Source organism: Neofelis nebulosa, chromosome 10 (assembly GCF_028018385.1).
Source record: "Neofelis nebulosa isolate mNeoNeb1 chromosome 10, mNeoNeb1.pri, whole genome shotgun sequence".
Lineage (NCBI taxonomy): Eukaryota > Metazoa > Chordata > Mammalia > Carnivora > Felidae > Neofelis > Neofelis nebulosa.
The window spans coordinates 79,606,065-79,622,910 of record NC_080791.1 but is presented as its reverse complement, the minus strand read 5'-3'; the positions used below and the strand labels follow the sequence as shown (position 1 = coordinate 79,622,910).

Below are 16,846 nucleotides of genomic sequence, written 5' to 3'. Positions count from 1 at the left end.
ATCACGTAGGGATACAACCCATGTGACCAGAAAGCAGGTTCTCACCAGATGCTGGCTCTGCTGCTGCAATAGTAGTACCAAAGCCACAGGTCCGGGCCTCTTACTGTCACTAGTAATGGTCTCCTCATTTTCATAAAAAGGGGTTGTTACTAATCGCTACACAGGGTGATGTGAAAATGTATGAGCATGTATGAAAGTTAAAATTTAAATAGTATAAATGTGTCAGGTAGATCTTCTTCACAGGATGCCTACTCCCCTTCAAGTCGATCCTTGAGAATCCTTTTAATAGGGCACTTGAATAAAAGAGTATATAGGGGAAATGGGTACATTCTCCAATTTTCAGGTCTGTTCTCAAGGAGAAAAGTGGATATACAGGAATTACTACAATGATGAATGGAACTAAGCTAACAGCAGTGTGCTCCCAATTCCTATTTTTAAGGATATGTTTTCATAAAACTTTAAAATACCTATGTTTTATAATTAAAATTATATGTAATATGTACTATATTATAAAGCATGTTATACATATGCATATGTACAGGTACATACATACCTAGACTTATATATACATACATGTATCTGTTAATGATTTTGATATGAAATCAAGTCATTTTTTCAGGCATCAATTTTGAGATGTGTCAGTCTATAAAGAGGTTGAATCTACAACAGAGATATGCTTGTGCTGTACTTTATACTTCACAGTGCCATCTGCTGACTACCCATGGAAGTGTAGTTCCAGTGAAACATCACACTTAAACTCGTAAGGAAAATCTGACTTATTCTCAGGTCAGCCTTCAAGACAGACAACGTTCCAACGATGAGACTGTTGCTTTCTCACAGCTTTAAAACAAAAGGGGATACTATTTATGAGATGGGGATATTGTGAGGGTTTGCATACAAACAGGGCACTGAATCCTGTAGCTCAGGTATCCATGTGTATAACGCAAGTCCCCTTTTTGCGTTAGGTTCTCAACAGCATTGTTTCTGAGATACTTCCCAAAGCCTGACACCACGAAATTTCAGGGTTAAAACTCTTTTTGTCTGAGAATCCAGACCTTAAAGCTTAAGCCTTTTAAATCACAGGTTCAAATTCCACTTCTACCTTTTAGTAACTTTAAAGGTATTAACTTCTCTAATCCTTAATGCTCTCATCTACCAAATGCTTTCATGAGGTCTGGAAAAGCATTAAGTAAAGTTACCCCAGAGAACTGTGTAGCACAATTCTCACATGTAAGCAAGCAACCTTTAACCACTGTTATAAATGTTAAAAATAAAATTATGAGTCTGAGCAGTTGAGACAGCTACCTGGGATCACACAGGTGGAAGGTGCTGCAGTTAGGTCAGTCTGATTCCCACCAGCTCCACAGTGAAAATTCAAGTGCCATCTGGAGCCAGGCAATAGAACATTGTAGTTCAATGGTTTTGACTTTGGAAAACAACATCCACAAGCAAAGGCAACATCACACAAATATTATTATTTTCTTTCACGATGAAAGCAAAATACACCACACATTATTTTAGTTAGAACTTTAGTTGTGAGCTTAGGGGATACCTCAGAGCACGCTACGTTTTTCTTTCCTTTTCTCACTATATAAATCAGAAGCCACACATGAGAGAGATGCAAGCCAACACTGGCTCATTCCAGTGCTTTCCATCACACGCTAGGAGGCGCTGTAGCATAGTAATTAAGAGCATGGGCTCTAGTGCTATTTGTCCTTTTAATTCAGAATCCACTTATGGGCTTATAACCTTGGGCAGGTAACCTAACCCCTAGGTGCCTTAGTTTCCACATATATAAACTGAAGGCAACATCAGGAACCACCTCACAAATTTATTATGAGGCTTAACTTGGTTTAAGGTTTTCTGTGATTGTGAGCTATTACGTATTATACCATCTTTTGATTCCTTTGTTATTCCAGAACTGAAACTGTAGAGTGGAAAAGAAGTGCCACAATACGGCTAGCATAGCTGTACATTCTGCTTAATCCAGAAATGTACATGTGTGTACATGTACATGTACATTTAATGTAGCATGTGTGTGTGTGTGTGGGGGGGGTTCAAAACCTTTTTTGTCAGGCTGAATATTACTTCTACTTCATCTGAAAAACTCTAATTTCCTGCACCAAGTAAAAAACAGTAAGGATTTGCACAGCCTTATATGTAGGTCCTGGTTTTCAGTGCATCTTTGTCATAGAACTTGAAAAGATCAACACAGGACGACAGGAGATACAGTTAAAGCTTCATTCTTTTCAGAGTTTCTAAGATTTTACCTCACTCTCCAGGACATTCTAAATAGAGTGTATTCCTTGATAAATCCATGTAATACAGTTTTATATCATTTAGTTTGACTATTTTCTCAGCTCTTTTAAGCCCTTTGCATTTTTTTTTAATGAGGCAGAGAATCATTTTCATGTAACTTGACTGATACCAAGATACTCACTTATTTATATACATGTAGGGCTGTCTGGGTGGCTTAGATGGTTAAGTGTCAGACTTCAGCTCAGGTCATGATCTCGCGGTTTGTGGCTTCGAGCCCCACATCGGGCTCTGTGCTAACAGCGCAGAGCCCGGAGCCTGCTTTGGATTCCGCGTCTCCCTCTCTCTCTGCCCCTCCCCCACTCACACTCTGTCTCTTTCTCTCAAAAATGAATAAACATAAAAAAGTTTAAATTTATATCCATGTAAAAATAGGCAGGTTTTTTGTGTTTTGTTTTTTGGTTTTTGGCAAAGTATCACCATATTTCCATCACCCTGATTTCAGCTGCAATGTGCACACGGCATTACTGCTGAAGATGGCAAGATGTTCGAGACTCTACAGTTCTCAAATAGCAGAGCAGCGCTTTCCAAGCTCTCATGTACATGGGAAGCATCTGAGGTCCAGGTTAAAACGAAAATTCCTTGGCCCCCTCCTCCTTTCCTTACGGGATCTAATCTAGTATGTCTAGGCAGTGACCAGGAAGGTGCCTTTTTACAAGCATCCCAGGGTACTCTAATTTAGGTACGCTAAGGGGTATACTTTGAGAAACACTGATCTCAAGACATGTTTTTATTATTATTTTAGAGACAGAGTACATGAACTCTGGGGAGTAAGAACTCCCCAGAACCTGGGGAGGGTTAGAGGGGGTAAGGGAGAGAGCAAGAGCAAGAGAGAATCTTCAGGAGGCTCCACATTCAGCACTGAACCCAAGAGTGGAGCTCGATGCCACCAACCTGGAATGATGACCCAAGCAGAAATCAAGAGTCAGATGTTCAACTGACTGAGCCACTAAGGTGCCTGAAGACATGTTTTCTACATGGAAATAGGAATGTTAGCTGTCAAACTTCTGTGTTTATTATAAAGGCTTCAATTTGACTGGTCTTCAAACTAATGAATTTCTTGGGCTGATTTAAGAATTGATTTCTTAATATCAGATCATTTGTATCTTTTAATTTTTAATATATTCTAATTGAGGTATATCGGGTACATGACATATCAGTTTCAGGTGTAATTTTAAGAATATTTTTAATGTAGCCTGTCCTACTTCATGAAAACAGTTATTTGGCATTCTTATTTGTATATCACATATTATTTTTCTTCATTGTGTATTTATACAGAAATTGAATTCTATGGCAGTGCTATAAATTCATTCATAAAGCAATTCTCAGAATGAAGGGGTTAGAATCTAACCACTTTCTAGCTGGGAGAATGTAGGTTAATCATTTAATGTGTCTAAAACTCAGCCTCCCTCCTGATAAAGGTATATAAGTAAAATCAGTTGCAAGGAAGGGTTAAGTAACAAAGTAAGCACCTAGAACACTGCCAGGGAATTAATTAGTTATTGGCTGAAACTGTAACTTACATGTTGTATAAAATTACCAATTGAAATAAAGACACATACTACTACAAAAAGGATTTGATGCTTTTCAATATTTTTTCTAAATTGTAGTGTAAGAAAAAGTGTGCCCCCATTTTCATATGAACTTGTTTGTAGAATGAGCTCACATTTCACTTTGTGGCATCTGAAGGGAAAAGCTACATGCTCTCAACAATATAAAGCTTCCTCAACTATATTTGCTTCTTGCCAACACGTCACTTCAATTTCTCATGCATTGTCTTGTTTCTTTTACAATTCAGAATCTTTTTTTTTTTTTTTTGCCCCCTTCCCTGCCCAGTGCTAATGGCTTAGTTTACTGCAAAGACAACCAATGAATGACTGTAAGCATTAGAGAAGAGCATTTAAAAAACAGTAACAAACAAACAAAAACAATGAAAACAGGAAGGCTTACATGATAGAGGACTTTCTTGTTCACTCCTACCATCTTTGTCCATGCATACCACATTCAGAGTCTTAGTATGCTAAGTTTCTTGTTTCCCTTTTCCATTCCAGCCCCTTCACCATTCCGCAGAGGTCAGGAGCAACCTTACCCCATGTGAGAACACTGAATTATTAGAATCCAGAGCCCTCAATTTGTCAAAAAGGCTTGTTGCTGTTATGTTGTCCTAGTTTAAGATAGATCTCTTTGATTCCATCATCCTCAGGTAAACTTGAAACGTGAACTTCCTTTAAAGGCATTAATATATTATGGTAATATAATTTAATAACTGTTTTAATGTTTAACTATTAGCAACATAATTTGGAGCTTTCAGACCCCAAATAGAAGCTAGGACAGGTCATACTGGTTTTCCTTATTTTTTTCTTGAGGATGTTACAGGTGTTTAAATCAGTGTTGCTAACTGAGATTGGTTATAGGACAATCCAGAATTGGCTTTTACTTTGGCTTCAAATCATCCTCATGAACTCCTAAGGAAAATAAAGTTTCCATTCAGTTTTATCATCTGTGATAAGGGAAGATAGGGTTGAACTCTAAAATCTCTTCACCAATACCTCTGTCTTGCACACACCAGCAACAGGTGTGTATTTATTAGGGACCGCTCTTTCTGAAATGAAAGTACACTCTGGTAGGGTAAAATTCCTCTAATCCCCTTCAGTCAGATAAGACTGAAAATATATTGAATTTCTCTGTTCCAGACACTATTCTTTATACACATTATCTTATTAAATACTCTTAAATCAGAGGAGCATTATTATCACCTTTTTTACTGATAGGAAAATGTGACTAAGAGTTGTTAATTGACATTAAGTCAAGTAGCTAGTGGGGCTATTCCAAAGTCTGTTTGAGTTCACATTCTTTGGATTTAACCCATATGAAAGGGCAAATACTTCTTGTAAACCTTGCTCACTAAGTGCTTCTGCTCAGAGTATTCTGAATATTAGTTGGAAGGACAGGAAATTAGAAACCCTAATAATCCTCTGGAGAATAGGCTGGAGAAAGTCACATCTCCTATAAGGATAGGAGATGAAGGCTGGTCCAGAATCTTCAATAGCTCCTAGCAATACCTTAGCTCAGATGCAAGGACAATTTTGGAAGGCAGCAAGTCATTGCATGTTCTTGTTCCATTTTTCCCCCAAGGATTAATCACTGGGCTCAATTCCTCCCTGCCTACCCCCAGCAAAATCTTAGGAAATAAATGTTTTTCATGTTTTGGCTATACAAATCAATTCATTTAAGGAATTTATTTTGAATTTTGATAAAATAATTAAATGTCGGTTGCTTGAGGTGTCCAATATAAAATCAACACGCTGAATTGTACTCTCTATCGATACTAATAGCTAACATGTCTTAGGATCTCTTAAAGACTACGGAACACAGCTATACAGCTATATGCACTGAAATAGCACTTAAGTACATTTTCTTTAATCCTAAATGCCTTAAATGACAGACAGTATTATTCTCCATTTTATAGATGAGAAATTAAAGTCTGAATGGTTAAGAAACCTATCCAAAGACAAATATGTATGTCTGACCCTAAAAATGCTATATAAGTTGCTCACGGGCTATGATGAAAATGTAGAGACAGGTAACACCAGATGGAGTGTCAAAGCTCACCATAAATTTCCATGTGAACATATCTGGGAACTATTCATTGTAGGATAGTTGAGTATGTTTCCCATTGAACAATACCACAGAGTTACAGCATAGGTTTGATAGGTAAGGAATATAAAAGCAAATGCCTAGCTAGGAACTATGTTTATTGGAACTAGATTCAATGAAAAGATCCCAAAGACATCAACAATATCACCTTCGCAATAGAACGGAAAAATCAACAGGAACTATTAGAGGTGTATTGCTTGAGAAGTAAACTGTGTACCAAGGTGAGAACTCATTAATGACTACTCTGGGTTTTGAAAATGACCTGGATCTCTTTTTAAGCCATCTCACTCTTCAAAAAACAACTGACTATAGTCAAGCAAACAACCCTCCATTGCTGTAATTTCCTTTGACTAAAGCCTGTTGTTCTACCATGAGTATACGTGCTCAGAGAATTTGTTTTAGAGTAACTTCACAATAACTACAATAGTTCTAGATAATATTGTAGGGACCAACTGTACAAATATAGCTTGATTACTGGGTATTGGGGTCAATGTTACATCCTTGTTCTGGTTTCCTTCTGCAGCCTTAGAGGAGTCTGTCAATTTGGACCTCAGTTTTGTCATCTCTAAAGTGAAGGGCTTTAGAATAGAACACAACCTTATATTCACAGTATGTTTCCCAATAACAAACTCTTTAAAGTACACTCAAAGAGATTAAAACACTCGAAAGCAACACCAAACAAGTCAGACATAATTGCAATGCAATCACTACCTATGGTATAATGACGCCTCCCAGTGTTTATGAAAGCATTCTCAGAGCACACTGTTTACTTGGTTGACCTTCAGATTGCATCTGAATGTGATAGTTAAGATTTTTTGCTTCCTATAATTATGAAGCAAAGTTCGTAGACATCCCAGTAAACGTGTGTCCTTTCTTTGATGCAGATTTAACAATAATCTATGCCTTATTATCTCCCCACAGCAGCAAATCATACCCTTTTCCAGGATTCACTAGATTAATAGACATCACACATTCACAAACACACAATAATCTATGGCAAAAAAATTTTTTTTTCATTTAGTGGTCAGAATTTCTTGGCAAAACTATGAAAACTTTATGATGAAATATGTGCAAACTAGTTGAAACTAGATGGTGTCTAAAGTCATTTTCAAAAAGCTTAGGGAATAACTCATGTGATGACTCTTAAGACATAGTTGTGTTTCTTCTGTATCACTGGTTTTCAAATTGTTCTCAGTAGACAAAAATCTGTTATATATTTAGAAAAATTAAGAGAAGAAACTGTATTTCATAGATTATCAACAGATTTTGAAATCAATTGAAAAGTAGAAAATAAAGTTGTTTAACCTTTTACATCAATCCTTCTTATGTAGTTTCAAAGCATCTTTTTATTGATGCTCATGGCTTTGATTTGATATGATGGATGCGCTATATATACAACTAAATTTTAAACAGATATACAAGTATCTAAATATGTACTTTTGTGCTAAAACATATTCTATACGATAAATTATAAACTACAGTTTTTCACAATGTTTGCCAAAGTGCGCTGCACGATCCAGGCACTTTGCCACCAAAACACTTTTGAAAGAAGCAGCCTAGTAACGAGGTAATCCTCATTACTTCTGCTACTGCTTCTCTCTTCTTTGCCAATATTTTCCTACTTTTAAATGAGGACTGTGACTCTTGTTCATATTCTGTCATTCAATTGACTTGTATCCAAGTTGTCATTTATTTTGATATGTCCTGATCAATCATAGATACGAAAAGTTTTTAAAAATAATTAAAACATAGTATTACCTACACAGCCTAGTCCCTGTTGATCACTTACTCTGTTCTAAGAAATATTGGCCAATTCTTCTAAATAAACTCATTCAGTCCTTACTGCTCAGGTAGTTTCTATAAGTAGTCCTATTTTCTACATGAGGTAACTAGATAGAGAGGTAAGAAATTTACCTAACATCACACAGTTAGCAAGTGCTGCAGGATACTCAAGTTTTAAAATTAAAATATATTGCTTCCCTCACTGTCTTCAAAGTGGAAGTTACTTCTGATACTCTTCCACTATCATTATTCACTCTCTTCTCTATTTGTATCTAGAACTTCAAAATGCTTGTTGTTATTTATCCAATTTGGTCTTACCCGTAACAATTTCTGTGCATGACTGGGTTAGGAGGACACACATCTGGAACTAAATATCTTATTGTCCTGATGCCATATGCAATGACTGGCACACTGCAGACACACTTTTAATGTGTGATAATGAAAACATCAAAGACATCTGAAGGTTATGAAGTTCAAATGGACTTGTTTGCTTTTCCAGAGAAGAAAACTCAGTATTAAATATGTTTAATGAGGTTAAATGATTTAGCCCTATTCATTAAAGGGATTTCCTGTAGAAGTCAGTCAAAACAGGCTCGTGAGCACCCATACCACACACTTTAGAAAACACAGTATTGGGGCGCCTGGGTGGCGCAGTCGGTTGGGCGTCCGACTTCAGCCAGGTCACGATCTCGCGGTCCGTGGGTTCGAGCCCCGCGTCAGGCTCTGGGCTGATGGCTCAGAGCCTGGAGCCTGTTTCCGATTCTGTGTCTCCCTCTCTCTCTGCCCCTCCCCCGTTCATGCTCTCTCTCTGTCCCAAAAATAAATAAATGTTGAAAAAAAAAATTAAAAAAAAAAAAAGAAAACACAGTATTGTTAGAACCACATACCCCTCAGTGGTTTCAATGATTTTTGCTTCCTGGTAAGTAGGTCATATTCCTCCTTTTGAATCACATGGAGTTTGGTCTGGGACAATTGTGGTCATATCATAAATGTTGGAGGGGTCACTTATTAGCCATGAGGGAAATAAATTTAATCCATAAAGAAATCCCCTAATAAGTAATTTTAAAAATTGCTATTGGAAATAGGCAACTAGGGTCCAGAATTAAAATTTGAAAAGTCAGAAACATTTGTTTGTTAATTCTTAGCCTAGAAAAGACCTGTCTCCAATTCGATTACACAGAAGTGTGTAATTCTTATCAGAAAGGAATGTACATAGGGTCATATAAAGGTATGTGTGGCAAGACTCACTCTGTGTAGGCCTTGGGAGAATAAACCCACATTATCTCATATCAACTTGGGGGAGGTTCAAGGAAGACTGCAAAAATTTATTTGCTTAAGTTGTTTGTTTTTTTTTTAAGCTGCTTATTGTGTTTTAATTGTGATTCTAGTCTTTGTCCTATACATCAACTTGATTCTGAGATTAGATTTAGGTATAGAGCAAATAAGAGCCTGGAGCATCTTCAATATACAGTATCATCTAAAAATAGATTCCAGAGTAAACATGTGGTGTGACTGCTGATCAGAGGGCCCAGGAGAGACCTCTAAGGTGACTCCTATTGTGAGGACTATAAGCGACCATCTGCTTAAAGTTCTTGCTTGATGGAAAACCACCAGAAGTCAGTAGACCTTCACTTCTCCCCTGCCATGTTTCTCTCCCCATTAAGTCATTTAAAACTCAATAAACCAAAGGCATCAAGAGTAGAATCACAGCATAAAGGAACAGAGGTTCAGCAGACTAAAGCACAAGCCTTCCCCAGCACGCCATGGGTCCCTTTTCACCAAGAACTTCTAAAGATTTTTTTCACCCTACTCTTCAATACCTATACTACCTCTTTCTGAAGTGAATTGCTGGATGCCTTGGAATAGCAATTTAATACTTCTACAGAATGAAGCTATTTAAAAAGTACAGTCATTCTACTCTAAAGCTATTAAACCAATATATGTTTGCTTTCTTTGACCACATTTATTTGTGCACAGGTTAAATGGGTTTCTGCATTAGCTTCATTATTCATAACATTAACTTGCTGTTTTGAATTTACATGAACTTTATAAACAGGAGAGACAATGTACAGAAAATTAAATGGCTCTTTTTAACTCTATGGGGCTTACCAGTGAAACAGAGGACAGTTCTTGGTTGTTGTTCATGGCGAACATTTAACTTTTTTTCAGGACAGATAAAGTAACTCACTTTACTTGAGGGGCATCAGTGTTGTTCACTATGGTGAAAATTATGGCATTTTGAGGCTTTAGCATCTAAAGTTGTTATAAAGATGTAAAGATGAAGAGCAAACAAAAACAGCTATCCAAAAATTCCTATTTAAAAGGTGAAATCGTTTTAGGGTTTTCATCCTTGTGGAGAGAAACTATTATATAATAATGATCTTTCTCTACTTGCAGCATGTGTTTTGCTGAACACATCCCTTTACTATAAAACAATTGAACTTTAGCCTCTTGGAAATATAATAGGATGGTATTAAAGAGCTTTGCCCAGAGAAAGAGATGTTGAAACAAATACATGGGCTTGTTTCTTTTGCATGAAGAGCCACAGATCCACATTCGTCACACTTTGAAAAGATTTGACAATAAAAGTGATAACATCCAAAGGCTATATAAGAATATCTAGCAACTGCCATCCTGTGCTAATGCTTTCAACATAACCTAAGCATGTGAAATGCCACTTGCTTCACATACAAGACCACTGACTAAGAAACTAACAAGTCTCTGGCTAGAAAGCCCACTGCCCCAGGTGCTCATGGCTGAGCTACAATTTTTCTCAGCAGGACAATAAACTCACCTCCACTAATGCAACTGTTCTTACAAACCTATTTAGTTTACGTTCTAACCTGCACGTTAACCATTGCCTACAAGAATCCTTAAATATTACAAAGAGAATGACCTTCTGATAGAAACCACTAAAACATAATCTCTTCTTGCAAAATGACATATTGATAGTACCATAGTCACTGTCAAATCTGCTGTCACAAAGTAATCTGAATATCCAATAAAATAAATTTCTACACAACAATCACAACAAGACACGCCACTGGTTATAAAAAGTTTCACTTTTTTTAAGCCCAGCTTGCTCTTTCTGTTGAGTTTGCAGGAAGGAAAATTTAAAGACCTGACATAGGTTTTACATAAAAAACACTGCAGAAGTTTCATATCTAAAGTAAACTAGGAATGACTAATTTTAATTTCTCTTGTAATAAATGTTGATTATTTTAAAATTTTATTCTAATAAAAATTAACCATTCCATCAAAAGAAAGATAATGGCTCTTTGTATTATGTAACCAACACTAAAACTTCAGAGGCTAGAGACTATACAGCTTCCTGACTCACTTAAATTATGGCATCCTTAAAAAGCAAATGTACTTTTGGAACACTAGGGGTTTTCAATGTCTTTAAAAATCATTGTAGGCAGGGTTTCTATTGTTTAAATATTTATTATTTTATGCATATGATGACAGGCATCTAGTTGAGTGTCCAACTTTGAGAATTTCCCTTTTCTAGAAATTACAATTATTAAACTACAACACAAGAGTTCAGTGTAAGTGGCAAGATGCTTAAAAAAAATAACTGATGTACAATTTGCACTGAGTCATTTAAAGCTAACCACAAATATTAAAATGGGTTCTGTAATTGGAGCAAGTTACTGTAATTCTGGGAAGCAAAGTGATTTTAAAACCATCTGCATTTTGTGTACTGAAGTGACAAACAACCTTTAGAGAAAAGAAAAAATATATATATATACACACACCTCATATTCTATTTTATTGTGGGAAAGTCACCTGGCTTTGTCTGCAAGGAAAGACTAAGTTCATCAGTGATTAAGGCTAAATCAAACAGTCTTCATTCTAAAAGGAAAGTCTGGTTACAAGAACCTGAAAGAGGATGTGAAAATTAGAAATGGAATCCAGAATTTTACTGCCTCATTTTTATAGATAATGAGGTTTTTTTCATTCTTAATTTCAGAATTTGATATTACCCTGTTTCCCTTCTTCATTTTCCATCAGATGAACAATCAGATAATGTTTCCATTCACATAGATTTGAAACGAAGCTCTTGCTGTGAGGGTTATTTTATTTTCTAGTAGCCAAGGGAAAGAGGTTGCTGCCAATATGATGTTAAGAGCATACAGAATAAAGGCTCAGTCCCGGGCAATGAAACAGACCACCTTTGTGCTTCTCTTGAGGAAGAAGAATGCAAGCCCATCACCAACTTTGGGACTTGATCAACAGTGGGGAGTCACAAAACTCTTTTCAACCATTGCATTTTAAACCTCCACTAAAAATAGCTTCTCTGTGCTGGGGCTTAAAGTCCCATCAGTGGCCAGTGATGAAGTACAGTACTTAATTGTTTCTGACTAGGGTCTCTGCATCAGCACACTGAGAGTGCCTTCTAACTTTTAATCGCCTTGTGTGTTCGCTAATTAGACCTGTTCACAGGACAGCCACATGAAAATGCCTACCACTAAGCTTCCTCAAGACCTTAAAACAGGCCATTTCATGAGTCCAGGAACTTTTGTACAAGGTTTACTATCCTCCAGGATTATTCTCCTACCTTAAAATCAGACACACTTGAAGGAGGTAAGTACACTCTGTGGCTATTAAGTCAGCTCTAATATAAATACACTGCCTGGTGACAATTTCCTCCTTGTCTCTCCATTTCCTTAATTTTGGTATTACTGCCTGTTATCTGTTTGCTCCTACTAGGGCTGGAGGGAAACATATTTTCTTTGAAAGGGAAAGCTCTTGGTTCCCTTGCCAGTAAGAACACAGACTTTCTCTAAGGACTAGGATAACTAGAAAAGGGCTCTATTCTCCCGGAAGGATCTGAGAGCCCAAACCACAGAGATATCCTTTAACTTAGGCGGGAGGTGCAAAGAGCTGAAGTGCCTGTCCTTGGCCCTGACAGGTGACCTGCGGTAGGACCAACTTACCCCTACCCACAGCGCCCGTTGGCTCAGGTCACTCACGCTCCTGGACTCACCTGGTGCTGAGGACCAGCGCTGGCAGGAGAGGCAGCAAGTAGTGCGCTGGGCTGAATTTCATGCTGTCGCCTGCCGGGGTCCTCCTTCCCTCGCTGCCTTTGCTCTCCCTCCTCCTCCGGGTCCTGTCGCTCCTCGGTGCCCGGCTCTGTCCCCGGCAGCGCTGAGCCCTCTCCAGCAGTGGATGGAAGGAAACGGACAAACGGTCGGACGCCTCGTGAAGGCAGGCACTGAGAGAGTGGGGAGTATCTTCGGCAGTGATGTCACCAGCGAGGCGAGCCCTGCCTGGGATTGTTCGGCACGCGGCTGCTCCCGAGCCTGGAGGGCGCGTTGTCACTCGCGCTGGAGGCGGCGCGGGGAGAGGGAGGGGTTCCCAGCGATGGCCCCCGGTGCTCGGGTCTACGGGCTGCGCTCCCCGCTCCCCGGACTGCACACCCTCTTGGGGTTGACCATTTATTCCCCTTCCCCTGAGGACGGGGAAAGGGAGGGAGGGGAAGGGCGGAGCAGGGATGGGGGGCAAGGAGAGAAATCTAACCTTCCAGTAATTGAACCTGAGTACTCGGCAGGATGTGAGACAGAATTCACTGGGAAAGACCATCACGCTCAGACTCGCAAGCAGGTGTCCCTCACCTGATTACACAGTGTTTGGAAAAACGTCGCTCTGAAGAGTGTTTAAAATATTCTAATTAGAATTGCATAATGATTAGCCTGATGCAGACTGAAGAGAAGCAGAAGTGAGCAGTGTCCAGAAACGCACCCTGAGCCCATAATGCCACTGCCAGCTTCTTTGGCCGCAAACGTGGATATAAATATAAAGAGGTTTCGGGACAGTTAGGACGTCTGCTGCTTGTGGTTTTGAAGATTTCTGACCTTCCTCCAATTTCAAGCTGTCCCCTTGTACCAGCAGCTGACAGTGGGGTTGGAGTTGGTGGCCCAAATTCACTCACCTGAAGGGGTCCTTTCCTTCAGGTGAGGACACATAACTAATATTCATCAAAATGCTAACAGTAATTAACTCAAAGTGGCGGTATCAGAAGACAGAAGACTCTGTCATTTGTTAATATATTTTTCATATTTTCTATAATAAACATCTGATATTAAGCTTTATTTTGGAAAATGAGAAAAAATTTAGAAACTAATACAAAATAATATTTCTGTAAAAGCAATTCTGAAAAAAAAAAACAGCCAACTTCAACTGAGATGCTCACTCTAGGGTCCTTAAAACATGGTTTATTTTTGATATTCCAACAGTATTTCTTGGTTGAATGTTTATAAGTACTTCTTTATACATTAACACATTTGATCTTCACCAGAGACATCCTAGAGAAATATAAATTAATATTGTCCCTATTATAGAAATGAGGTAACTGAAGACCAGTAAGATCTAGGCTGGATATTTTTTTTTTTCTTTTTAACAAAGAATTTCATTGTCTTAAATCTTAAGCAAACCCTACTGTTGCCTGGAACATTACACCTGGTACAAGTACTGCAGTGATCAACACAAAGCTGATGTTCAGTTAACAGCTAGAGTGCACCAAAGACCCCATGGGGCAAAGGTCAGGTGGTCAACTGCAGTTCCTATCCAGAGCGTTCAGCTCACATTCCGTTTTTTCAGGGGCAAGACACTTAGAGTAAAATTTATTTTTTTTTTAAATTTTTTTTTTCAACGTTTTTTAATTTATTTTTGGGACAGAGAGAGACAGAGCATGAACGGGGGAGGGGCAGAGAGAGAGGGAGACACAGAATCGGAAACAGGCTCCAGGCTCCGAGCCGTCAGCCCAGAGCCTGACGCGGGGCTCGAACTCACGGACCGTGAGATCGTGACCTGGCTGAAGTCGGACGCCCAACCGACTGCGCCACCCAGGCGCCCCTAGAGTAAAATTTAGATGAAGCCTCCCCTTAATCTAATTTTTGAAACATGATTTGTAGGAAAAAATAGTTGTTAAAAAGCTTTATTTTAAAGAGGATATAAGTTTAAAGATTAACCATCTATCTTACTGATTTTTGTTTTTGCTTTTAATGGGATTGAGGTTTAAGACATTTATACAGGACACATATTGCTTTAAAACCTCAGACTACTAAAATAGATGAATAATAACTTTTGCAAGCTGGGTACCAGTCCCTTGGGCAATAGGATTCACAATAGATATAACCAGGCATATATAAAATCAACTCACATGTGAATAACATGTCATTTACAAAGAAAAATTGCACTCCACTCTGCTAAAACAGAACTCTGACTCCAAAGGAAAAGATGTATTTCAGTTTGCTCCTGCCAGAGTTATCTAACAATAGATTTCCTGCTTAGTTTGAAAGGTGAACATTTGAGTTGTATACTCAACAAAAGCCTATGACTACTTAGTAATAAAAAAAAAAAACTATACTAGGAAATAACGCTCATACTTGTGGAACACATATTTGTTTACATAACAAGTTTGAGTTCATTATCTTGTGGTCCTAATTATGAACCAAATGTAGTAGTCATTTCCATTATTCTCCTCTTTAGCAGTTGATGTGACAGATTCAGAATGGTTAAGTCACTTGCTCAAGGTCACTAGATCACTTAGTTAGTAGATAGCATTCAAATTCAGGCTGTATCACTTCATAATCTTTCTTTTGAAGGAAATTTTTTTTAACAGACCTATGTAAGAAAAGACCTTCCCCAGCCTAAATTGCATTACTTTTTATTAGCCATAAAACATAAAACAATAGACAACTGTAGATTGTCAACCAAGAAAGGCGAGTATTAGAATGAATTCTTTTTAGACTGTGTCTCGCAGTTATGTTGTACCTCTGTATTGGAGACCAATAAAGAACCACAAGGTTTGTTGGCCTTTGTGAATTTTCTGCAAGTAGGAAAAGAAAAAAAAAAAAAGACATCGAACTTAGAAGGGCACGCAAGCATCAGGAAAGCACATTTGGAAGGTGAGCCTAAGTGAGATTTTGGAAACTCCTGCAGATTTAGAGGATTGCAGTATTATATTCTGAATTCAAGTATAGATCTGCCGTTCGGCAGAAGTCTTTTCTTCTTGGGGAATTGCAAGACTGTAAGTCTCCATCACCCATGACATTCTGTCCACACTGTCACAGGAAAACTCAAATCCAGAATTGATTTTATGGCTTCAGAGAACAGGCATATGAATTTTAAAGATGCAGCAGCGCAGACAGCAGTTTCACTTAGCTGAAACCACGTGTCCTATGCTGAGTCCCAACACTGAGCTCAGCAGAAGTTGTTGCAATAACCATACCCAAGTCTGGATAAAGGACATCAAGAAAGTCAATGCAGTTACAGCAAGAGGCTGGCGTCCATAAAATGCTGGGATTGGGAGATACAGTAGCTATTTTTTAAGCAGGTTTACTGAGATTTAATTCAGATACCTAAAACATCACTAAAGTGTGTAATTCAGTGTTTAACATACTCAACAAGGTTATGAAATCACCAATATCTAACTCCAGAACATTTTCATCTCTCCAAAAGAAACTCCATACCCACTAGTCACTCACACTATACCTCTTGTTTTTCACTTTCCCCTAACCCCTGACAGTCTAATTACTGTCTTTACAGATGTGTCTAATTCTTGACATTTCATATAAACTGAATTCTACCATATGTGGTCTTACATTACTAGTTTCTTTCCTGTTTCAAGGTTTATCCGTGTTGTAGCATGTATCAGTACTTCATTCTTTTTAATTCCTTTAATAATGTTCCATTGTAGGAATGCACCACATTTTGTTTATCCATTCATCACTAGGATTGTTTCTGTGTTCTGGCTATTTGCATAATGCTGCTATGAACATTCATATGAAAGCTCCCATGTGAACATCTGTTCCCAATTCCCTTGTGTATACACCTAGGAGAGGAATTGCTGGATTATATAATAACACTGTTTAATTTTTTTGAGAAACTGCCAAACTTTCTGAAAATAGCTATACCATTGTTCATTCCTACAGGCAATATATGCATGTTAATTTCTGTACAGCCTTGCCAACACTTGGTACTTTCAGATTATTATTATAGCCTTTTATGGGGATGTAAAGTGGTATCTCATTGTGGTTTTGATTTGTATTTATCTGATGATTAATCATATTGGGCACAATTTTAT

At 38.0% G+C, this 16,846-nt stretch overlaps 1 protein-coding gene across 4 annotated transcripts in view; it reads right to left on the bottom strand.

Moving 5' to 3' along the window:
* The window catches only part of LUZP2 (leucine zipper protein 2), a 502,146-nt gene extending 488,983 nt beyond the window's left edge, over positions 1 to 13,163 (bottom strand). Inside the window, exon 1 of one of the 4 annotated variants that reach the window (XM_058688487.1) lies at positions 12,746 to 13,163. In XM_058688487.1, coding sequence (XP_058544470.1) covers positions 12,746 to 12,807 — 62 coding nt within the window. In that variant the 5' untranslated portion in view covers positions 12,808 to 13,163. The remainder of the gene's footprint in view (positions 1 to 12,745) is intronic. The other 3 variants (XM_058688484.1, XM_058688483.1, XM_058688486.1) reach the window with 3 other exon arrangements.
* Between the last annotated feature and the right edge of the window lie 3,683 nt (positions 13,164 to 16,846).